Genomic DNA, 25,630 nt, shown 5'->3' with positions numbered 1-25,630 from the left:
CACACTGCAGCATCAGAGTCACCAGGAAGCTTCCCTGCAGGCTGTTTACTTTCAGCTTGAATCCATTTGTTCTGACCGTGTTGTTTTTATCACCCACAGTAACCTGTTTTATTCTTGCTGTCGATGTTAATGTGACTTGTTGCCTTGTTAGGAAGCTTCTCGTACTGTTTGTTCCTCCGTCTACAGCTCCTTTTTAAACCTCCTCACCTGCTTAAGTAGTTCATATTGTGTTTTTCCCTTTGGAATAACGGAGCTGTTTGCTTTCATCCTCCATCTGTTTCATAGTAAATCTGCTTCACAGTCAGCTGGCCTCAGTAGGAGGAGGTCTCCTGTATTTTATCTTGGTCCTGAGCTGTTTTACCTGCCACCTCAGTTTTCAGAACAGAAATGAGGCTGTAAATGGCGGCTGGTTTCCTGCCAGTGAGTCTGATAGAGGAGATAAATTTAAGCAGGATTTGGCAGCGGCTGCTGGCCTACTGCCAGTCTGCTCTCACTGAGCTGCCTATTACATAACGGCGACCAGGAGAGGATGTTTTCCAAATTATAAAAACGGTTATTAAAGATCTTATTAGAGTAGATCTTGTTAGAGATTGGTCACACCATCATTTGAATTTAAAGATTTCTGCATCAAAATGTCTAAAAACTACAACCTTTCTTAAGTATTCAGTTGAGCAGTGTATTTATGTCATCCCAAATGTTTCCAACAAAGTTCAAATCCAGAGAAATCTGCAGTTTTTTTTAAGGTACTGGTGCATTTCATTTAGTCTCCTGTGGCTATAACTTCCTGGAGAGAGTCAACGAGTGAGGAAGGAAGTCTGCAAACGTGACTAAAAGTACAGAAATAAAACTGGAAGTGACAGGAAATAATAAAAGTGAATGAAAACCTGGTCTACGCATGCTGAGGCAGTAAGATTTCCCTTTGTTGGAGCTAAGTAGTGTAGACCAAGCGCTGAGCTGTAGAGATGTAATGATGAGATGAGCAGACAGAAGATGACACATAATTATGGAAAAGATGGTTCATTCATCCTAAAGCCACGTTTTGTGTCTTTTCAGGTGTGGGACGGGACCAGGTGTCCTCACACTCTGCTGAAGGTGATCGTCGAGCCAGACGTCATAGAGGGACCGTCCTCCTTCTCTACGGAGAAAGAGAACCTCATCGCTAACGTCCTCATCTACGACAACCACGTGGAGTCGGCCAAGCAGCTGAAGGTCAGAGTTCACTGACAAAAACGACATCCTGAACACTAATTTACCACAGTACAGCTGTTAATAGCGGTTAAAATTCTTGAAATCATGAATGCACCAGCACTTTATTGACGTCATACAGATACTATTCTGGGCCCATCCTCCATCCGAGGTTCATGGAAATTCACTCAGTAGTGTTTGTGTAATTCTGCTGACAAACCAACCAACAACCAAACAAATGGACGCGGCTGAAAACATTCCCTCCTTTGCGGAGGAAACAGATTTCATCTCCCACAATTATTCTTTTATCTTTAGCAGCAAATTTTGCCACTGGACCTGTAAATCGAAAGCTACCGCCTTAAGATCGCACAAGACAAGCTCGTAAAAATAAAATCAAACTTGACCACGGTCACTGAGAGTCCTGTGTTGTGCAGAAGAGACTTCCGTCTTCATGTTTTCATTTATTTCACTCTCTGTTCTGCTAAAAACAAAGCAGTTTGTTCTCTGCAGCTCCTCAGGCTCACTAAAGATCACACTCGTCAATAATCAGTGTACATTTTTAAAAAGGTTGTCTGAGATCTCACTTCACTCATTTCCATCTCGCTCTCTCTCTCCCTCGTTCTTTGGAAAGTTAAACGGCAGCTTTGCTCCTCTTTGCTTCTCAGCTGTTGGTATCAGCGCTGCAGACAGAGATTCATTAACATACAGCTGTGGAGCTCTGACGCTTATGATACCTGAGGTTTGTTGTCATTTAGCTCCTGTGCCGAAACACTAAGAGTGAACATGTTGTGGTAACATTCAACAGTCTGCTCGACTTCCTCTCAGCGATGTCACCGTGTTCACAGATCTCAGGCATTAAACGTACTACGAGGAACTTGAACTGGCCTTAATTTAACACCGATGCCTCCGTACGACCTACACGATCAAACAAGTTATCAGAGAGAAGATTGGCTTTCATTCATTTTGCATTACAGAAATTAAAACTCTTTTTATGGTTGAGTGCTTAAGGAGTGTCACAGCCTGAGGAGGGAAGAAGCTCTGTAGTCTGCCCAAAACTTAATGAGGTCTGTTCTGCACTGAGCTCCATCTTCCATCCAAGTTTCTTGGACATTCGTTCAGTATTTTTTGTGTAATGTTGCTGACAAACCAACCGACAACAGACAATTTAAAGACAGGTGATGGCGCCTGTCCCGCTTTTGTCCACAGGGGCCACCAGAATCAACAAAGTAGAAGTCCCTTTAGCAGCTTAATGATTACAATGTTATTACTGATCAAAGTGATGGACAGCACTGAAGACCAGAGTTGTATCAAGCCGGCACCTACATGTTATATGACCTCTGGCTTTACTTTGTGTGTGTGTGTGTGTGTGTGTGTGTGTGTGTGTGTGTGTGTGTGTGTGTGTGTGTGTGTGTGTTGTCAGGGGAATCACTGCCTCCACTGAGATTCAGGCTCATTCAGCTGGCTAGATTGGATGTAACACTGAACAAATCCACCCAAGTCTTTCTACAATGATTTGTCTCAGTCTGCTCTGTGTGTGTGTGTGCGTGCGTGACGGTAGCAGGGAAGCACATCCATCTTGATTCGGGTCTCTGAGACATAAATTACATTGCGTCGGTCACAAAGTCACATTGAATTACACACAGCTTTTCACTCCTCTGTCGTCTTTAACAGATGTGTTTAAAGTCCACACAGACATGAAGGGATGTTAACTGTAGATGACAAACTTCATGTAACCCCTTGTGTGTTTTTTTTTTACCTTTTAGACCACAAACGTCTCTTGCTTCACCTGCTCAAATATTAACTCAACAGGTAGACATTCAACAGTAACCTTAGAATTGATGTATACATATTCGACAGTGTCACAAAACAAAGAACCAGACAAATCTGCAAACTCATGTTTTATTTGCAGATGCATCTTGTCCCTCGTCCATTCAGACAGATTTCTGTCTGTCCTGGTTTGTGACGGACCAATCACAACAGATTATCTAATATGGTGTGGGTTTGATACAAAACAACCAAGATGGCTGCAAGAGCGAGGTTAGGGTTAGGGTTGAGGTGGAATTTTACGATGATCTCCAAATTAAAATGACTTTTTGTTTTTTGTTTTTGTCTTTGAGGAGACACGACGACAGTCTGGTTAAACAACAAGGATCTTACTCGGGATTCTTTCCATAATGTTGTCAGACGCTTACGATAACAAAACCAGCACTCAGTCCACGCACTTTTTTTTCTAAGATTACGTTGGAGCCCAATTTGCGGCCTCACCGCCACCTTAATGCACCTAATAACAGTCATTTGTCCACTCCCTCCCTCTGTGGCAGTGCTTTTTAAAAGAGGACGTATATTCAGAGCAGTGTCAACGTTCCCTTTCTTCAGAGAGCATTATGTCTAATAGTTCTATGAATCACATTCATAAGTGCTTTATTTTCAGATTTTCTGTTATTTCAGCACCCTTGGGTCTTTATACTGATTATTATACAGGTTAAAAAACGAAAAGGACAGAGTGGCCTGTGGAGCTGCATGACGGCTGAAGCCCCAGGGGAGAGCTGGCAGCAAATGGCAGCTCATTTGTCCGTTTCACTATTTCTTTACAAGGACACTCACCCTGTAATAATCACAAATAACTCTCTTCTAACAGGAGAAATCACTGATTATAGGCCTGGAAACGACTTTCACCGACCTCCTGGTGCAGAGCTAATCTCACGCTGCCACAGCTGCTTTTTTACTTTACACCCGGGACTCTGAATATGTTTAAGGATAAATGAGTTTGCACTGACCTCTGGGTAGTTTCCCTGCATTTTCTGTCGTTTCTCTACTTCCTGTGATACGTCTCTTAGTCATATAGAGGACCACGGCACTTCTGCCAGACTTTAATTCAGAGATTGCTGTTTGCTTGTAGATGAACTGATCTTTTATTAAAACCTTTATTTTAACATCCCTGAACATTTAAAACAGACTCAGATCTTTAAAGCCTTGAAGCCTTGGATGTTTGACAGCTGGAGGTTTTGTGTTTTCGACTTCAGCACAGCTCTCAGCAGAATGAAATGTTGTTTAGATCTCTTGTTCACTGCAGAAGTACCAAATGCTACATAAGCAGCAGTGTTTGAGGGATGCAGTCAAGGTTTGGGCAGTGGAAACAGTATATAGAAGTATAAGTATATAACTTACAGCAATAATAACTTCAGGACAGCCCTGTGAAGACGCTCAGATTTAAAACTGTAGAATATGCTGAAAAACAGAAGATCAAAGCATCTGTATGGCTGCTGCTGCAGTTTTTGCTTGTTTGATTTTTATCTCCTCAAAGTTACTGAACTTCTAAGAGAAACAAGTGTTGCGCTACAAATATTAACACATGATCTCACATATTGGGAAATATAACTGCAGAAGGTTCGGATAAATGCCATCTATAACTAATAAATGAGTCTTCATTTCAAAATCAAACTTTTTCGGATAGAATTTTTTAGAATCCTGCAAAAACACTGATATTTACCAGCAAGTCGTACTCGACCTCAGTGCACACCACGGCCACTCGCAGGTGGTTTGGGGAGATCACTGACAAAAAGACCCAGATCAAAGGCAGATTGGCCGTAAGGAACAATCGCCACGTGTGAGCTGTTTATATACGTGATCCAGGAGCTCGCCAATGCACCGCTGATGTATCTGGTTGGGTCGACAATAATAGCTTAAAGTTCCTGTCACAATAGACACACAAGCTCTTAAGTATGTACAACTGTCCATTCCGATCAGCCAGAACTTTGAAACCACTGACAGGTGAGGTGATTAACATCGAGCATCTCATTACAATGCAATGTAACCACGCAAACAAGCTCCTGGCAACAGCACTCACCAATGGCGGCGAGAACAACGAGCCCTGCCACCGCAAAAACTCCTCAGGAATGGTCCAACAAATGTGACAAAGATCCCGAGGCTTTGACTCAGCCCACAACTTCCCCAGATCCCAACCTGACCAAGCATCTGTGGCCCGTGCCGTGCATCCTAATCCATCCTCTTGCACGTACTCATTTCTTTTTCTTCCTTGTTTACTTGCTGAAAATCACATCGCACAAACAGTTTCGACTCCTTGGACACCATCATCGGGGCATCATTAAATATCATCTTGTAACGTCTCGCCTGTGTGACCCCCTGTCGCTGATCAATCATGTCCTGTGTGAACCACACAGACTGCGGACATTCACAAAGGCATAATTAGAAATCACGTCTCGGCACGTCCCGGCTTACCAGATCCACACTGAAGCTGATGAACATCATTAACCTTCTGAACAACGTGTTTAACGAACCGTTTTTATAACTTAGAATGCAAATATAAATTGTTGTTTCTGTAACGTTCAGCTCAGTCGCATGTGTACGTCCCTGTTTGAGGCCCATTTCATGAATCATAAAACCGGAAAGTAAAAAGCTGCAGCGAAGTTTTGATTCTTTTGTATTCGATAGCTCAGTTTAATGTTTGGAAGTAGTTCAGAACAGACAGTGGGAGCTGCTTCTTCCTGTGGAGAATTCATCAGTGAGTTTTTTTAATGGTGATTGAAACTGACTCAAATTACTCTGATGTTATTCCTTAATATTTGCTTTATTTACCAATCGTTTGCCTAAGTGAAGTTTATTCGTTCTCATTCATTTTCTTAATTATCTCCGTACGAAGTGATCATCTGTCAGTTGTTGTTATGGAGTCGGTTGAACGTCGAGCCTGTGAGGATTAGCAGGGTCTGTGTTTTTCTGCTTTATTATGTGAAAAACTCTCCAACTCTGTCCTCGTGACGCACATCTACATTCAACCCTGGAGGCGTTCAAGAGCTCTTTACAGTCAAACAGAATCGGTTCATTACACAGAATGTCTTTAACCACATCTAAATGCTGTAAGTTCACTTCATCAACACATTATTTGACTTAAAACAACTGTCGGTGTAATGACTTTGAGCTTAAGTGTTGAATGAGATGTTCTCAAGGTCACTGGATTAAATACAGCTCGATGAAATGTTAAAAGCGAGAGCAAAAGCAGTCTCGACCTCAGCTGGAGCTGCATAGTACGGCACTAAACATTTAAAGCACGCTTTTATAGTAGAGTTTTGAAATGAGTCATTTGGATCAGAGCTTTTCACCAAAATGTATGTGCAAGATGTTCACAGGAACGCAGGATGTTCATCTGTGTGTTTTTGTTGCGTGTTGCAATCAAAGACGTAAAAAAGGGCGACAGACTCATTGTTTCTCCAACGTGTTTAAACAAAACATTATAATCCAACCACAAGGATGCTGCCAGACTCCATTGTTGAGCAGCTGCGTGAAAAGAAAAACGACATATAACATCAGGAATTGTACAAATTTTTAGGATCTGAGTTTTGGATTATCACAGTTAGGATCGGGTTTTCAGAGTATACTTTTTAGGACCTGGTTTATGCTAAAAGTGTACTCCTTTCCGCGTTTATAGGATCTGTTTTTTAGGGTTATTGCACTTAGGATCGGGTTTTTGGAGAATACTTTTTAGGATCTGGTGTTTGGATCGTTGCAGTAAGGATTGGGTTGCTCCCCATCCAGCATGTGTCCTTGTATCCACCTTCAAAGATGTGTTGTGTCCCAGTTTGTCTTCGCCTGTGTATTTGCAGTTGTTTTATTTGTGCCCTGATCAGCTGAGTGTGAACCCTGACATCGATAGCAACAGAGAGACAAACACTAATAGAAAGGAAATACAGGCACCATGTGACAGAAGTGAGAGTGAGACTTTATCTGTCTGAGCAGAAGACTGTCAGGAGTGTGAAAACTGTGAAAATTCAATTAAGATCCTGCTCATTTTAGATCCTGTTGTCACTCCTTAGTAGAGAACAGTAACATGTTTAGACAGGAAACGTAGACTCTGATTTAAATGTAATTGTTTGAAGATCAGTGATGTAATTTCTCTCACAAGTCTGAACAGAAAGTACCCCTTTGTGTGCACACTGCTGCAGTAAACGGTGACTGTCGTCTTTTCCAGGGTTTGAACTATGGCTGCACACTTACTCAGAATGGTCCAGTGCAGTATCGAAATCACAGAAGCTGCAATTTCTTTGATAAAGGTAAAATGTTTGATAAAACAGTATTATAATGAAGTGCTGCAGAGATGCTACAAACCTGCACAAATATCACATCATGTTAATAGTTTTTACAGTGAAAAAGAGAACTGTGATGTCAAAGTAATCATTCCTGTTAACCATGAATCACATCACAGTGTTAATATCTGTAAAAAACAATCGCAGTATGATTTTTGCTACTAGATTGTGCAGTCCTAGTTTAATACTTTAAAGGAACAGTGCACCCAAATGATCATTATTTACTCACCACCATGCTGATGGAAATTTGAGTGAAGTTTTGTTGTCCACAAAACATTTCTGGATCTTTACATCTGAACGGCGTTGTTGCATCCTCCTAAACAACTGAAGTAGCTGGAGACTCTGTTTTAAGCTCCATACAGCTCGTCCGGCGTAATCCAAGTCTCCTGAAGCCCAGAGATCACAAATTGATTTGAAAAGATATTATTTCCACCCTCCACACACAGGTGAGCTCATGTACCCACTTCAGACAGGCAGTGTGCTCTTAGTTTAGCAGCGACAGTGAAGATTTTGCCTTTAAAAACGGCGTAAATAACATCTTTTCAAATCGATGTGTGATCTCACGGTTTTACTGAAAATTGAAAAACATCTTTCAGATTTTGAAGCTTCAATAACTGACAAGGATGTTGATCAATAAAGCCAAACTGCAGGATTCAAACTGTCATTCAAGAAACCTGTGATAAACAGACATGTTTAATTCATCAGATAAATTTAATTTGGCTCAATTATTTTGTAGCATGTCGTCGTCTCATCACAGCCTTGCAGTCAATTATACCTCTGCATACCTTTATTACTTCAATGGGCCGTCGCTGTAACACAAATACATCCACTGTCTATTTTGGAGCATATCAGTTCTCTTATTTGTGCTTTTTTTACTCGAGGTAATTACACTTACTTCTCTTCTTTTCGCCTTTTCCCCAAAATATTTCTGATCTGTTCAGTGACGTGAGATCACGTGTGGCTGACGGGAGGCTGCACACAGTCACACAAACGAATCTAAACTCTGAATGGTGAAGTGGAATCCATTCAAAACACACAAAGCCTGTAACTAAAGCTCACAATGATGCATCAGGGGTAAAAATGTCCCTTTGATTGGATTTTTTTTTTCACAGGTGTTTCTTCACACACCCGTCAGTCAATTCACCTCACACTTACACAGTGTGACACACAGTGAGAGTCTTTCCACTAAAGAAGTGTTTGAACAGGAATATTTCCTCCAATTACCGGGCTCCTCTGGTGAATCATCAGTGATATTGTGTGAAATCGACTGAGGCGGTTCTGGGAGAAGAAGGCCATTAGGAGAGAAAGGAGCCCATTATGATGAAAAGAGAAGCTGAGAACAAGAGAGAGAGCGAGGAGGAGGAGAGTGCTGCTGTGTGTGTGTGTGTGTGTGTGTGTGTGTGTGTGTGTGTGTGTGTGTGTGTTGCCTTCTTCCATCATTGATTCTCTCAGAAACAGACACAGCTGATAAAACATTTAGTATTTTAATGGTTCTTGTTTAAGAAAGGAAAGAAATCTTCTGCAGAGTTAATCAAAGCAAAAAAAAGTGTCAGTCTGTCACTCCTACACTCATTTCATCAGCAGAAACACCAATAAATCTGCATGCACACTGAGATGATGAGCATGTAGATCATAGCGCACCATGTGCTGCTAGTTTTATGAACACGGATCTACCGTCACGGCTTGTACATATGTCGCTTTTGCATGATGCATGACACCACGTCCGAGCTGCCAACGCTGTAGTGATGCAAAGATGGTTGAAAATTTCCCTTAAAAGATCCCATTTTTTTCACATATATCTTGCTCCATATCTCACCTATACATCAGTAACAGGCCCGACCGTGGAAAAAAGGTGTTTTGTATGTATTTTTAATGCTATTATAGAGTTGTTAACTTCCTGGAAAATCATAAAAAATGCTGATGACTCATCCTGCACTCAGGGAAGAAAGTATTATGGCAGGGGAGTGTGTAGCTCAGGACCAGACCTCACCTATTACTGTACAAAAACCCACCTGTGTTTATTTTGTTCAGTGATTTGGGTGAATCTGGGTCATGTTTTATGGGGAAAATATTTTCTGGTTCTCCCTCCGCTGCCTGATAGCTTTACTTGTTGCTAAAGTAACTGCTAACAAACTTACTGACACCTCGATGAACAGCTCCAGGCGGCGACAGAGGCCAGGTTCAGCGGTCCTATTTCCCCACTCACCTCCACGATGCCAGGAGCCCAAATTGGCAAGAAAACAACCTCAGTACTCGTAGGCTGTGTGATGTCCCCGTCTGGCTGTGTTCACTGGAAGCTGCCAGTCCGGGGCGAGGCAGCATCAGCGACTTGTTGGTTACGGTGTGGCATGCAATAGTACATTCTGCACGATTGGCTGCTGACTGGTTGACCGTGATTAATCCAAATATCTCCGCTTTCACTGTCAGTTCAACTCTGCCCCCACCGGTAATGGCTGTGTTACTAATCTGCAGAAATAAGACCGCAAAGGCTTTTCATCACAATGAGAAAGAAACTTGGTGACCACCTGCAATGTGAAGACACTCAGCCAAGGGTTTGAACGCTCAGACAAAAGTGCATATCAACCATAATTTATCCCCATTATACTGCATAAATGACCAATGTCAGTACTCGTGGACTTGAGGTCATTATTAGAGTCTTCGCCCAGAAGGGAGGATGTTTAGATTCAGGCGGTGTATTTCATAAATGCTCCCTTTGTTTTCTTTAATAGCCACATCCGGAAATATTGTGGAGAAAATTTGAGCCATTGATTCTCGTGTTCACATCGTCGTCATGATCTCCTCGGCCTGTGTTCAGCTCCGACAGCTTCCGCTCATTATCTCATTTTTAGCACTCACGCTCGACCGAGTAGACATTTCCATGTCATTGAATGTTTTTGGGGGGTCGAGCGCTAATGCAGCGCGCTCTTTACTCCCACACTGTTTCCTGTTTAGTGAACACAGCTCTGTCGGCCCGCGGGCTCAAATCTCCTCCAAAAAACCACCGACCGCAACGGAAATGCTGCTTCTCCTGGCGCTTGAGAAGTCAACAGAGCATCACTCAAACAACCGCGAGTTCAGATCCACATTCACACCGACGCTTCATTACACAGCTCTCGTCTGTGCGGAGCTTCATCTCGTGTGCAGATCATTTATTTAGATAATACAGCTTCGGTCAGATTTATCTCTGTGAGTGGGTGTAATGTCTAATCTGAGGAGCAGAGTTTAAAAACAGCTTTTATTTTCCACCTTTGTCAGAATGTCGGACTGTGTGTCATTTGGACCATCAACCCTTTAATCAGATAAAAACAAACCTTACATTAATGTAGAGTAAAACTGTCCACATCCGCTCACCGGTTTGATTAAAATATTCTCCTGCTGAAGGCTTTTTAAAGTTTTGAGCGACGGGATCTGGCGGCCGTCTGCCTCCGCAGTGGCCTCGCTGACCGCCTCGACCTCCTCCTTCTATTATTCATGAAGAGAGATAAGGAACCAGAAAACTGAGAGGCCCAACACAGATCCTCACTGCATGAAGCAAATAAAGCAGTGGTTTATTTAGTGGTTTTAGTCATATTGAGTTTTGATGAACAAACAGATGTCACAGATAATCCCACTCAAATACACAGCAGGAAGTCTCACTCAGATCAAGATCTCTTTTACAAGAGAGACTGAAGAACAAAATACATACAGTAGATCCAACATCACAACGAGAGAGTTCAGACACGAAGCAGTCATCACACATGCCAACTCAAATATATCTCAAATATTCGTATCTTTTATACTCGATCTAACTTCAGTTCCTCTCAAACTTCTAAGCTAACCTCTTTTGTGTTCTGGTGTCCTTGTTGTGAACTTTACACTAAACTGAGGCTGTATTCAGACCAAATCAGGCGTTGCAGTGATCACTGGCGCCGAAATAGAGTGGACCAAGACTTTTTGTCCCTCCACTTTAAGGTGTTACTGTTCAAAGCGGTGATGTCAGAGCCAGGTATCACAGTCGTAGTGTTCTGCCAATAATATCCAAGCTTATGACTTCTATCGCTTACTTGCACTTGTGTTACCGGCCAAGCCTCGTCGGGCCTTGGCTATTAGCACCATTGTTGTGTGAAATGAATATGGTGACAGTTCACTGAATAAGAATAAAGTTATTGAATCTTTTCTCTTTTCCGGCGTTGCGCTTTTAGACTGTGCCTGCGCCTGACAGCCAGCTGCACATAAAGACCAGTGTGAATTGTCGTTTTGATTAAACTTCTTAACTACGGTTAAGAGGTCTGGAAAGGTAACATATACAATCACATTAATTAGTGAGATTATTGATCAGGATATGCGTTGTGACTTCAGCAACAGAAAAACTGGAACCCTTCAGTGAAACCTCCCAACTCAGCCCAAACTCAGCTGGAGCACTCAGTTTCCTCACAGGGCCATGTCATTAAACATTACTCACAGTTTTTTCCCCCCACCGTTTAAATCAATTCGGCGCCACTGGCGGCCATTACTGCAGGGCCGTGTAGCGGTGTAGGAGGACACTACCGAGAGCGAGATTTCATGAGTTGCCGTGCACGTGAAGTTCAGCTCTGAGTGATTATGATTAAGTTTGAAGGTAATTGCAAATTGCCAGTCAGCGCTCTCTGGGACAACGCTCCAGCTCACGGGTCCAGAGTGGTGATGGCGTGCAGAAATGCGCATATGTTGCCTTGTAAGTTGAACTTTTCAAGGATCCATGGTCAATAATTTATTTTGAAGCTCCACTTTTAAAACCAACAAGGACACAAGAAGTTCTCAAAATGAAAATTTCTCAAATCGCCCCATGTTTTCTGGCCACAGCGTCTCCTGTGACTGGGCTGTTAGCTGGTCAGTATACATTGAGTGGGACGTTGTACAGATGTAAAATAATCTCGTCAGTGCTCTGTGGTGGACATGATATGTAATGTAGGGTTTCCCACGACAATTTTTAATGCAGGTGTCCCGCCTCGCCTTAGTTAAAGAGCACTTTGACGAATGTCGGACGACATTATTATACTTTTCTGAAAATTATAATCTGGATTATTCAATTTAAAGGAAATGAAGTACTTTAGGTACATTAAAAATCAAAGATAACAGATGATGAGTGAGGTGATATTTTAAGCCGTCGTCTCGTCTCGTGTCTGAATGGATTTGCTTTCTCTTGCTTCACTTTACATTAATACGCTGATGCGAACTGCCGACCTGCTCATCAGGAGCGGACAGCGTGCAATATTTCTGTGCTCAGCCTTTCACACAGACACTCAAGTCAGGGCTCAGTTTCTTGCCCAAGGATACTTCAACATAGATCAAACCACCGACCTTCTGATAAGTGTGGACACGCTCTACCTCCTGAGCAAAAGCCGCCCCGCCTCTTCATAGATAACAAGTTGAGAACCACTGATCTCTTCTTACCAACTCTCCAGGACTCTCTAACTCTCTTGTTTCTAAATGACCTCAAAGAGATCTGTGATATTTATGTTCAGATATTTCTTGTTATTGACCAGTGACAACATGAAATAAGCCATGTCAATATATCCGTTGGACTCTAGTAGTGATTAATGAATATTAAACTTGATTGACAGATAACTCGATAATAACAATAGTCTGCATGTTCTGTCCTTGATTGTTTTCTGAAGGCTCAGAGTGCAGTTGGGTATTTAATCTGAAATGAGGTGTACTTCAGTCGGTCACATCCCCTGTTCCCCATCGAGTTGATTTTCCAGCACAAAGAGCCCCGCTGTCGAGTTAGGCTGTATCTGTCTGGCTTTTAAAGCCCATTTCCTGCTGCTCCATAAAGAAGCCAGTGTGAAATGAACAGTTTCTTCTTCTCAGCGAGGGCACAAGTTTTTTGGCTGCTTTATTGAGCCTCACTTTGACGAGAAGCCGTGGAAGCCCAAAGCAATCTTTTGAATTTTAAGGAATCCCTTTTTACTGAGCAGCCGAGCAGCACTAATACCATGAGACAGCGGCAGCGGCGTCTTGGCTGTCTGGCAGTGGGCGGACGGTGGAGTGTTTAGTTTTCATACAGATCAAGTACTTACAGAAGCCACCACAGGCTGCTCCTCTCTGTTCCCTCGGCCTCTTTAAAAAGAAAATGGTTTGTTTGCAGGAGAAGCTGCAGGGAGCCATTTTCTGTCAGACAGGCCGATCGCTCTCGGAGCTGTGGACCTACGCTGTGTCCTGCCCCCCCTGTGTACATGCCGATGGTGATAATGCACCCATTAAACTAAATGTAGTCTCAGCTGAATGATCTGATTGGTCAAAGAGCTAAAAAAAAAAGCAGCTCACAAAGCTGTAACAATACCACTGATTCTCCTGCTGTTGGTTGCTATGCCAACTGTTTTAGTAATGATCAAGCCGGATTTTCTTTCTCTCCGTCTCGGCCTTTCTCAGGTAATCTTCCTCTTCTTCTTCTGATGAAGAGGAGTTTTCTCCCTCTTGATAATCAACAGACCATATTATCAGGTAGTGTCTGTGTTTGTACCTGCACCAAGGAGGTTATGTTTTCACCTGTGTCCATTTGTTTATTTATTTGTTGGTTTGTTGGTTTGTCAGCAGGATTACACAAAAACTGTTCAAGGGATTTCCACAAAACTTGGATGGAGGATGGGTCTTTGACCCAGAATAGACCCCATTCATTCCTCAGGGAGTGAATCATGGATCTTTGTGGGGAAAAAGTGTATTTTAGTGGCTTGTTTCTATGGGTGAGTAAAAAAGGGGGACTGTTGAAAGGAGGCAATTTTAGTTTTGCTTTGTTTTTTTTGACCTTCTGTTGGTGTTTTTTCATCGCTGTGGCTGCGAGCGTTTTAGGAAAATCACTTCTGATTGGTCCATATTGTTCACCGTCCACTGGAAATGGTCTTCATAAAGCCCAACACCCGACCTATTTGAAACACTGAAATAACATGAATGTAGGTAGTGATTTAGTGCTCTGCAACAGGTCGACCACAACAGCCTCCACTCGTCTGGTTTCAGACTGAACCTGCTGCGGGGATTTGATCAGATTTAGACACAATAATTCAACATTAAATCCACTGATGGATGAAGTGAATGAAATTCATCATTTCGTTACGATGCAGTGTTCTGCATGAAAACCGTAGGCCCTGGTATTCCAAGTACACCCCATCATGGCAACGGTACTCCTTCCTTGATGGCAGTGGCCCCTCCCAGCAGGACAACGTGATCTGGCCTCCAAATTCCCCAGAAACCAATCCAATCTAGTATCCGTGAAACGTGCCTCCGAGGCGTTTTTGTAGTGTGACAGGCAGCATTGTCCTGCTGGGGGAAGCCACCGCTGCTGGAGTCCTGCTAACATGAGGGGGTCTACTTGGTCTGCAGCAGTGTTTGGGTGGTTGGTGTCTGTCAAGTGGCATCGACATGTAAGAGCAGGACTCAAGATTTCCCAGAAGAACATGTATTATAACGAGATGACCAATGTTATACACTTCACGTCAGTGGTTTTAATGCTGTGGCTGATCGGTGTATTAGTTAGGTCCGACACTGATCACGGATCAGGTCCGGCCCACAGTCAGTGTTCCAGTTCGCCCCAGAGGTGTTGCACTGGGTGGAGGTCAGGGCTCTGCAGGTCACCAAGGTGGTAAATCCATTTAATCGACAGCCCGTGTTTGTCTGTAAGTGGATCAGAGGTTGTATCAGACCTTCTCGTTGTCATTTTCACTGACGGGGTTGTTAAAATTCCATCATGATTCATTATCATCACTTTGATTTGATGAACAAACCAGTTATAAGACAATGTAATTGCACTTAATTAACCTGCTGTTGGCTGGATTTTTTTGTCATGCCTCGGACAGACGGTTTGTCATGGCCACTTTAATTCGGTTCTGGACCGGCGCTCTGCTGCCTCACTGGAGACTGGAATTAGCAGCGCCAGGAAATCCTGCAGCGTGAAGTCCTCCTGCTCCACACAGATGCACTTCAAGGCCTCCAGTCCATAGCTCTTCAACACATGGTCAGCACCCTGATAACAAGGAGTCCTCCTACAGGCGGTCTGCATTTGTTATTGACAGCGTTGCGTGTAGATTACTAACGTTACGGTCGATCGATACTGCAGCAACAACTTTCTTCATCTATAAAACCACCTCCTTGACTTCAGGACACACTGTGACCTTGCTCCGACGGCCAGATGAGTCATGGTCCTGGTCCAAACAATGTGCTGCTTCTCTCAGCTAAAAGTCTGCTCATTCTAATCACACCTGACCTCTTAGGACCGCTACAGAGGATTTAATACGTGAATACAGACAGGAAGCTCGGCCAGGCTCAGATCAGTGCCGACACCACACGGCTCCGTCTTTATTCAAACTGCTGTCTGTCCTTTGGAGTTTTTTTCACAGTCTCCCAGCATTAGTCACTCTCTCAGTTCTCTCTACACCTGTTCCTAAACACAAATACTGCTAAACTCTCGTGTAGCTCTGAGAAAACACAGCCAGACTCCCGAGTACTTACTGTTGTTTTCTTCCGTCTCATTCTGCTAAACATCCAGGTCTCCGGAGATGCAGTAAAAACCCGGGCAGAGTCTGGGATTCAGCAAACAAAAACACTGTCTGTTTGGTCTCATTGTTTGCTTCCTGCCACAGTGGGATTTATATGATCTTAATAATGATTCATACTCAAACAGAATGTTTTCTTATGTACTTAGAAAGTGCTGCTGAAGATCTGAAAGGAGAGTGCTACTTTTAGCCTTTGCTGCGTTAAATTTAACTTCATGGAAACCAGTTTTATTTAAATACTGTAAAGATAAAGATGTTACTGATTGCATGACCCATACAAGAGTTAAAGAGGTCATATTATGCTAATTTTTGAAGTTCATACATTTATTTGGGGGTCCTAGTAGAATAAGTTTACATACTTTACTTTTCAAAAAACACATTATTTTTCTCATATGGTTCATTGTTGCAGCATCCCTTTTCACACTGTGTCTTGAACGCTCCGTTTTAGCTACAGAGTGAGACATCTCGCCTCTGTTCAATCTTTGATGAGAGTTGCACATGCGCACTACTTAACAGGCAGGATGTAGCCAATCAGAGGAAGAGTAGGGCGGGTCATGCCGAGCAAGGTAGTGTGATTGAAAATAACACCGCTACAGCTGCTAACCATGGCTGCGGTACAGCTGCATGTATTTTATAATAAATATATAAATATATATTTTTATATAAGGTTCGTTACATAGTGATGCACATAAGTTACGGAAGTAAAGGCTCGACTACAAACCAGGCGTTTCAGGCAGTGCAGCAGCGTTTCCCGTGGGAGAGAGTAACTTCCTTTGGCCTGGACTTTGGGCTTTTTTACTCTGCAGACCTTTAACATGCAGAAACTTCCAGGAGAGAGTCGGAGAGTACGGGGGAAAATCTCTTATTAAGTCTCTTCACTTTTTTAGTCTTCTTTCGATATTAAATATTTTTGCCGTTGTCTCGTTAAATATCTTCAGATCATGACACGGACGAAATAAAACCAAGTGAACTTTAATTTTTGATGTCTCGAACTCGCACAAACGGCAGAGCTCCTGCTGGTTGTCAGTTTTGAAGTTACATCCGGTTATGGGGGCATAATTCCAGATAATCAAATGCCTCCATGTGAGTGGGGGGGGGGGGGGGGGTGCAGCTCTCCAGTCCTCCCAGTTCATCTCTCAGCTCTTCATGTGGATCTTCAGAGGAGGAGAGGCCTCAGGAGATCAGCCGTTAATCCACCCTGACACTGACTGAAACTTCACTCAGTATATGGAGAAAATGGATTTAAAGGAAGCCACAGCTTATAGAGGATTCACTTTCTGAGTCTTTCTTCTGCTCTCCAGCTATAATGCAATTAAGGGTCATGTGTGTGTGTGTGTGTGTGTGTGTGTGTGTGTGTGTGTGTGTATCTGGGTCTTGTATTGACTAAACCCAGTCATGTAAAAACTGTAAAGTCTTCAGTGAAATATCTGAGCAGAGTGAGTCCCTCTGACACTTGATCACTGAAGCGTTTGTTGATGATGAGAGCGAGGAAACATTTCTGGTGACTGCGGGCTCGTCGTGACGGAGAGCTGAAGAGGAAAAAAAGAAAAAAAAGACAAACCCTCCGAACTGAGTCCTTTTGAGCAGCCTCTGAATCACTTGTCACCACGCTGACTGTAAGTCTGGTGCAACAACGCCATCTGCTGGTTGATCAAACCTGATGTGAAGTCAGAAAAAGGTGTGACTGAGTGTTTGGATGAATCTTTATGAAGCATGTTTCCTTGTTGACACTGTATCAAAGAGGAGCTGATACAAGAGGTGTGAGATCACATTGGTTAAAATAAACTTTTTACACACAGGCAGGAACAAATTCCTCAAAGTAAGAGGCTTTCAGTGTTTTTATTTTCAGTTTGTTCTTGTTCATGTAAAAGATTCTAAAAGTTAAAAAAGGTCAAAGTCTGCTCCAACAGAAGCTCCTCTCTCCCACAGAAAACACTGCTGGAAGAATTGATTTAGCACAGCTGCTCTGTTGCTGTTAGCGGTGCTGGGTCAGGCGTGTGTGAGCTGTCCAATCAGAGCAGGGTATTCAGGAGGGAGAGCCTTAAAGAGACAGCAGCTGCAGAACTGGACAGTATGAGAAAACTGATGTGTTTGTAAGCATTAAAGCATATAAACGTGTTCGAGTAGTGACCCAAAAATAAAATTATGAACCTGAAAATGAGCAGAATATGTCTCCTTTAATACTGGACTGGATTCATCAGTTTGTGTTACCCTGTTACGTGAAGTCCCTCATGATTGATTGTTGTCAAGCAAAAAACAAGTATCACCTTGTATGACAGCTGTCTGAGTAGTTTCTCTGTCTCGTTGCTTGAAGTTTTGCCAGTAAACATTTAAAACAGTAACTCTTTCTTATCTTTGTTGAATGTTTTCTGTGTAAAATTTGTCCCTTCAGTCCGGGGACTTCCTTCGGATCTACAACCTTCGAGCGATCCCAGGATCGAGTAAGGTGCCCGGCCTCACCAGCAACCAGTTAAATGAGGTGGATCACCTGGCTTTTCACCTGCATGGAGGGACGGCGTACGGCAGGGGGATCCGGGTCCTTCCAGAAAACAGCCCCGACGTGCAGGAGCTGAAGAGGTACGGCAGGAGACGAGGGGCAAATACACCTGAGAGCGCTCGAAGCTAGGATTTAAAGTCATTGTTGAAAACCTGCTTCATAATAAGCTCTAGTTCCACTTACTGGTTCTGGTTGTGCAGCATAATTGGACCAGAAGAGAGGAGGTGAAGATTCATTTGAGCATTTTAGAGAAAAATGTTAAAACTGTGCTGGAACATAAAACGATGCACGGTTGAATTTAGGTTTTAGATTCAGTTCTAAAATGTAATTATAATGTAAAAGTTGAACAGTAATTGATTAATGTATCCGCTGTGTTTGTGTATCTGTAGAGCCATCGAGGGCTTCTCAGAGGATGACGAGCTGAATGACTCGGCGCTGTTGGAGATTTGGAGCACACCACCCGAGTCTCCGTCAGGTACGACTGGATGTTGGAATCAAACCCATCAAATATCAAAACCTGTTACTCGTCTGGACACGTTGACGTGAGAATGTGTTGAAGACATTCATGTTTCCCTCCGGGTGAATTGTTATGATTTTGGTGATCCTCTAAACTGGCAATAGACACATTTTATGCTTCGGCGTGTCATTATGATGTAAATTCACCTTCTCTAGGAAATTCTGTTCTGCCACCGGGCACAAAATCTCCTGGGAAAAAATAAAGGCTGACTGTTGATCCAGCCTGGCACCGTTTCTGCTTTCATATCTCCACAATACACTGAATGAATGAATAAACTCACGTTGTGTCCTGTGTTGTTGGTAGCTGGAACAGAACAGAAAGCGACCCAGTTGTCTCTGTGACAGCAGCACCAACAATAATACTTGGAGACATTTCATTTAGCACCATCATCAGGTCAGAATCTGAATGTGCTGGAAGCATCGAGCTCAAATCACTGCTACAGTTATACAGTACAGTCTCACACATGCTAGCATGATGCTAACACTGCACCTGCACAGGAGGCCTGGTGTGAGCAGCATGTTAGCAGACTGACTGTATAAAGAGTGGAGTTTCTGAGTCTGATAGTGAAGCCACTGTGGAGGTGCTTAAAACATGCAGGCTTTCTAATGTCCAGCAGTCTGACTGCATGTAAGCTTATGAGAAAATGACCAACTTTGTAAAATAGACGATAAAGCAGGATGTGCTTTAGCATGTGGCTACCTTGTGACTGACAAGTCGCTACTACAGCGTGTCCTCGAGTTCTCAGGCAGATCCAATCAGGATATCCTTCCCAGCTCCACCCTCGAGTCCAAATTTGCTCGCTTCCAGCTCCAATAAACAAAAATGGTAAAGGCCATAAATCCGAACTCGAGGCATAAAAAACGCATTTCATAAACCAAATTGTAGCATCATGGTGGGTTTACACTTAGTCTCTATCTACCAGAGCATGTGAGCGGAGCGTGAGCAAGCAGGGAGGACGAGCAGGAGGATTTTATGATAAAAGAGTTTTCAATTCAATTTAGATTTTTGGTTTCGCTCCGGTACCTCGCACACCGTTAGTCCGAAGCATCCCCAATGGAAAATGTGGCTTTGGCTTCTCAGTTATTTGGGATTGCTTGGCTACAGTGGAAGCAAAAATTAAAATACAACATAGATTTTATTTCTTTTTTTTAGAGCGAGCGGTGAACGATGTGAGTGGAGCGCAGAGCATTAATCGGCGCGGCGGCTTTGAGCGGGGGAGCGTACAGCTGCGTGAACAAGGAGCAGGGAAGCGCTCCACTCCGCTCTCATGCTGTCTACACAGGATGTGTTCAGGCACAGTGCACTCAAAGCCAACACAGAGTTGCTGTAGTTACGCATGTAAAACAGACGAAAATAGTCCTGAAGTAGTTCGGTGCGTCTGTTCAATCAGACGTGCGTCAGATGGAAAAGCCTTCCTGCACAGACCCGACGTCCCTCCTGTTTTTTCATTAAACCTCCTTTGTGGTTCTGCTTACAAACGACCGAGAATGAAAATCACAATATTTTTATTGCGTGAGCGAAATACAAAGAAGGAAGAATGATGTGAGCGCTGGCGGCCTGCAGCTCGTTGATTGAATAACAAACATGTTTGCCAGCAGCAGAAATATGAACATCCTGACTGCTCAGACAAACCAATTTCTTCACTGACATAGGGACGGATGGACGGATTGAAGCTGCAGGGAGCTGCTTCCATTAGCTGAGCCTTCTAAAAGCCCACGCTTCACTGGGGATATAATAAAAGTCCAAACTTTGACTGTGACCTGAAGGTTTCCACACACACAGACAGACAAACTGCTGCAGCTTTAATAGAACTTGCTACCTGCAGGCCTGATGTCTGTTGTGTAACTCTGAGTGGACAAAATATTTGGGACGCAGGAAGAAAGTGCTTATTTTATTTTAACCTCTTCATGAACCTGCAGCACTTTGTCTTCGTACGGACTTAAAGTCTCCCTCCTCTTCTCGTTCCTACAGTTGAATGTTTGAGCTCCACTGTGCGGAGTGATGTCTGTGAAGAGTTCGACACCAGACGGCTGTTTTCACATTCATCGCTCAAAGTGTTAATTTTCTCTGAAAATCAGATTTTAAGAGACGGGCCGACAAGCGTGATTTGTGAAATCACAAATAGTTTGGGAGCCAGTCGTCGGGCCTGTGCTGCGAAGCGAGGTGATTAATTAATCAAAGGGTCTCGACCTGCTTAATTTGAGTCATGAGACGACTTTTGTTGTGAATTGGCGCTATACAAATAAAGAATGATTGATTAATTGATACCCAGGACACACGTCTGTTATCTGGCTCCACGAACCCTGACAGTCATAATCATGCTCAGCGGTCAAACCAAAGCTGGTTATCAACTCGATAAGTCCACCCAGGGTTCAACATCTCACCACGAGCACGGTCACAGGAAAGAGGACACGTCTACTGACAGCGGAGCAGAATATTTTATATTTGATATTTATTCTAGAAGAACAAACTATTAGACACACAGAGGAAGAAGTTAAGCACATAATCCTGAAAACACAGCGACAGCTGACAGAAAGCTGCCGACTGTGGATGCATAAATTAACAGAGGACACGAGTCGAGCTGACCGTACTTATATTTGTGTATTCTGTTAAATGAATGTGTTGTTGGGGTGTATACTGGCAAGTTCAGCCTTATTGTTTCTGCTGTAACTCCTGCAGAGTCAACAAATAAATATAAAAACATAATTCAAAGCGGTAATTTCATTTCGGTAATTTGTGATGTGGAAACGTAAAGCCTCCAGTGCACAGACACTGAGAGTGGACTTGACAGTGGAGAAGCAGACATCTTGTGTCAGTTATTTATGAGCATGTGTCATTTTAAGGATTTTAAAGTGGCAGTTTTCTCTGTAAAAACCCTGTTAGACACACGTGTGGAGGGGTCTTTAAATAATTTAGTTTTAACGACGGGAAAAAATCTAAATGACATTAAATTCACGACATAAAGACGCTGATATGCAACGTTCCCTTTGATTCTCTTTCAGGTGTCAAGTTCAGTTAACGTTCTCTTTCTTTCAAAGTTCCTCGTTTGCATAATGCTTGTATATTGTTTGTTATAATTTATTAAATATTCATATTTAATTAATATAATCGCCTCTCCACAATTTAGGAGAATATGTTATATGAGTTGTTCATATATTCACTAGAAACAAAGCTCAGAATACACGTGCTGTGGGATAAATGAGCTGAAGCTGTCTGCTCGTTTGAAGCCTTCTAATAAAGTGATTTTCAGACCAGTGGTTTTCCTCAGCAGATACAGTTTGTTTACAGGCCTGTGTTACCTATTGCTTACTGATGTGTGTCCCTGCCTCCTGTTCAGTCATCGATGGTTTCTCTTTCTCTGATTTAGATGCTGGAGCAGCTGAGAGCAGCACAGCACACTGCAGCAGCTCAACAGGTCTGACGGAGGTTCAACAGACGAGTCATTACTCACTCTGCTTGTGTCCGTTAACATCCTGACCGCGTTTATTCATCTGTATCTTCACTGTCTGTGTGTAATAGAGAGAAGCTGCGGTCACGACGTACAGCCGGCGACGCTGTCCGAGCTGAAGCGCTCCGATCCGGGTCGAGTTCACCACGTCAGAGTCCAGCTGAGATCCTACGAGCCCCAAAGACTCCACCAGGCGCTGAAACTCTACTGCAGCAAGTGTACATCCATGTAGGCTCACACACACAAAATTACAAGATTTACTAATGTTTCCTGCAAACTTTATTAGATTAGATTAAATTAGTAAGATTTGATGAAATGACTGTGCTCTGTGATCTCAGGCAGGACGTCCCTGATGATGAACTGGTAGCAGGTCTCTTCTCTGAGGCGTCCAGGGACTCTGGACCCTGCAGCCCCCCAGCGTGGGCGCTCTCCGGTCGAGTCGACACCCCCGGAGGTTCCTCAGGATCCGCGAAGCGAGCTCTGAGTGTTCACCTGTCCACACAGCTCATGTCTGAGGGCAAAACCAAGGAGCTCATCTTCCTCATGGGTAACGAGTTTAGAGCTGAAGTTCTTTCTTTTGTCCAACAAACAGTCCAGAACCCAACGACTCGTCATCGACTGTCATAAATGACAAAGACAAGCAGCAAATCATCACATTTAAGAAGCTGCAACCGGCAAATGTTTCTGACTGAAATCGATTATCAAAGTAGAGACATCGAGACAAGTATCAATATCCCGTCTGATGCTGCATCAAACCCACATAAACACAAAGTCAACACGTTTTCATCCTGAACTCAGACGCCTGCTCACAGACGTTCTGGTGTCTTGCAGGTTCGACTTTGGCGGAAACGTGTCAACTGGCGTCCGGCTACCAGAACATCGTCCCTGTGAGGTCATCGGGAGGTCACCTGACTCTGCTGGACCTGTCGGCGCCTTTCCTGTTCAGAGGCAGGAAGAGATACTACGGGTGAGAGTTTTATAGTAGTTTTTAACAGCTTCAGCAAATGTCCACAGATGTTTATCCAAAAGATGTTCCAACGTGGCTCTGAGCTGAAACTTCTGCAGCTGAGCTCATTAATAAAAAGGGATAATCACATATTTTTAAACCTTTTGTGTTACTGCACACGTGCACTGCTAATGAGAGGATTTGTTTGAAGGTACTTTCGACCACATCGCTGTTTTATTCACAATAAAACTGTCCTGCACAGACGTCCCCGAGCTGATGAGTTATTCTCTCTGTGACTTCCTGTGTGTGTCGTAGGTGCACTCGGTGCTCTGAGGCGGCTCTGAGGGAACCGTGTGCTGAAGGAGTCGAGCTGATCGATGAGAAGATCGTTGCAGAAGGTGAGAGAGAGTTTGCTTTGACTCTCTGTCAGTGGAAACTGAGGAGGTGGAGAAAACCCACAGGAAACGGCTCCCACCAGAAAATCTCAGTGTTGTGTGTTTTTCTGCTCGTTCTTCTGCTTCAAAGTGGCCAAAACATGAATTAATGTGGTTTCAACAGAAGCTTTTAACAACATGGTCATTCATCAGCTTCTTTTTAAAATCAGTTTTTCAAATGTAATCAAAATTAAAACAGCTCTCTTCTCCGGCCTCGTCCTTGTCCTCCCCCCTCCGCTGATCTCAGGTCTGATCCAGCTAGTTTTGTTTTCCTCTAAAATAAATCACACTGTAAATGTCTCTGCTTCTTCTGGTCTGCAGCTCTCGGTGTTCAGCTGCTGAAGTTCTGTCTGCTGATGAAGCTCGAGCTGCAGGACGCCACCGACACGCTGGAGGTCTTCCTGTGGAGAGACGCCGTGAGTTTCAAAAGCACATCTCAGGTCCCGCTCACTCTGGATCACAGCAGATCAGATGGAGAAGGAAGAAAATCAGATTTTATTACCTGAAATGATACATGAGGCGGCTGTTTGTCTCAGATATGTTGAAAGGTTTTTAAAAAGTGATGGTTTGTGTCTTTCTTCAGGAGTTGTTCTTCAGGGTGTCTGCAGAGGACGCAGCAGCCAATCAGGAGGCTCAGGACAGGATTCGTCAAACGATGGACTTCCTCTGTCCACCAGAGGGCAGCACCGGTACGTCTGACACTCTTCAGTCCAGCAGCAGCGTCTTTATCGGTGACGTTATCGTTTTAGTGAAGAGCAATGATTGGCTGTAAAATTGATACAAGAAGAAGTATTCTGAAAAATGCATCACACTCAGGAATAAGATGTTTTGTTCAGACTGCTCCTTTAAAACACAGCGTCTCGGTGTGAATGAGTTCAGGTGTGTGTGTGTGTGAAGTTGTTCTCAGGTGTGTTTGTGTGTCCTCAGGTGAGCGTCCGTGGCTCGATTTGTGTCTGACAGCGTACCGAGCAGAGGACGACGGGGGACAGAACCGAACCTGCTACCAGATCTGTCACACCGCCGTCACTAAACTCCCCTCCGCACGGTCCGACCCCGACCCCGCCTGAACCACCTGCGGGTCAAAGGTCACCGTGAAACCAGAGTCCTGCTGAAAGACTCTTGTTTTTGTTCCTTCGTGTGTGTTTTTTTTATCTGTATTTATTGTGTAGATTTAAATAAATGTAAATAAAATGTTGCTGCAAAAATGTAGAAAACTGACATGTTACTGTATTTTAAAAGAATCTGCTGTTTCCTGTGCAGGAGTCTTTCAAAATAAAAGAAATAACTTTTAATGAAGTTGTGGATATTTTAGCAGCTGTGTATGGATGGATGGATGGATGATGGATGGATGGATGGATGGTTAAATCAGGTCCATCCGATGTCTTTCTAACAATCCTCATTACATTTTACAGAAACAATAAACCAGTCCGTCAGATTTTTGCATTAAAAATAGATTAAATCCTGTGAAGAACATTTCTTTGCTCATCGATGAAAACAGACGTTACTTCAGGTGTATTTTATAAAATACATCTAAATGTGTTGCCCTGCTCTTCACTTCTCGTACTCATCTGTGGTGTTACTGCGACATCTGCTGGTCCACTGACAGCATTACACATTTAATTAAGTGTTTTCTCTCATTGAGTCTTTACTGATACAATCTGAGGCCAAATGTGACGTGTAGATGCAGCAGAGAGCAAACGCAACTAGTAAGTACCAAAAGAAAATAACTGAGGACCCAAACTAGAGCGACGAGGTCAGTACAGATCTGCTTTCAGGGGATAAATGTGTGAAACCTGCGAGTCAAAAACCAAAAAACTTAAATATTCTCTTACAAAGCAGATCAGTGCAGGTGTAATACCCTGACTTTACACCAGAGGGCGCACAGGACCTATAAACATTGGTCCTGACTTGACTCAGTGGGAAACTAAACGTTTGTGAGTGACTGGACTGAACCTGCAGAGGCGACCAGGACATTTTTAAAACTTTTAGTAGTTCAAC

At 43.3% G+C, this 25,630-nt stretch overlaps 1 protein-coding gene across 2 annotated transcripts in view; it reads left to right on the top strand.

The window, feature by feature from the left end:
- Positions 1-24,928, top strand: part of pot1 (protection of telomeres 1 homolog) — a 52,187-nt gene extending 27,259 nt beyond the window's left edge. For both annotated transcript variants that reach the window (XM_073472132.1, XM_073472133.1), the window contains exons 10-20: positions 1,054-1,209; positions 18,183-18,367; positions 18,677-18,762; positions 22,172-22,219; positions 22,324-22,480; positions 22,591-22,799; positions 23,084-23,219; positions 23,514-23,596; positions 23,954-24,048; positions 24,216-24,321; positions 24,560-24,928. In XM_073472132.1, coding sequence (XP_073328233.1) covers positions 1,054-1,209; positions 18,183-18,367; positions 18,677-18,762; positions 22,172-22,219; positions 22,324-22,480; positions 22,591-22,799; positions 23,084-23,219; positions 23,514-23,596; positions 23,954-24,048; positions 24,216-24,321; positions 24,560-24,699 — 1,401 coding nt within the window. In that variant the 3' untranslated portion in view covers positions 24,700-24,928. The remainder of the gene's footprint in view (positions 1-1,053; positions 1,210-18,182; positions 18,368-18,676; positions 18,763-22,171; positions 22,220-22,323; positions 22,481-22,590; positions 22,800-23,083; positions 23,220-23,513; positions 23,597-23,953; positions 24,049-24,215; positions 24,322-24,559) is intronic.
- The last annotated feature ends 702 nt before the right edge of the window (positions 24,929-25,630 follow it).

This window comes from Pagrus major, chromosome 8, assembly GCF_040436345.1.
Source record: "Pagrus major chromosome 8, Pma_NU_1.0".
Classification (NCBI taxonomy): domain Eukaryota; kingdom Metazoa; phylum Chordata; class Actinopteri; order Spariformes; family Sparidae; genus Pagrus; species Pagrus major.
The sequence above is the reverse complement of the archived record's forward strand: the minus strand, read 5'-3'. Positions and strand labels throughout refer to the sequence as shown.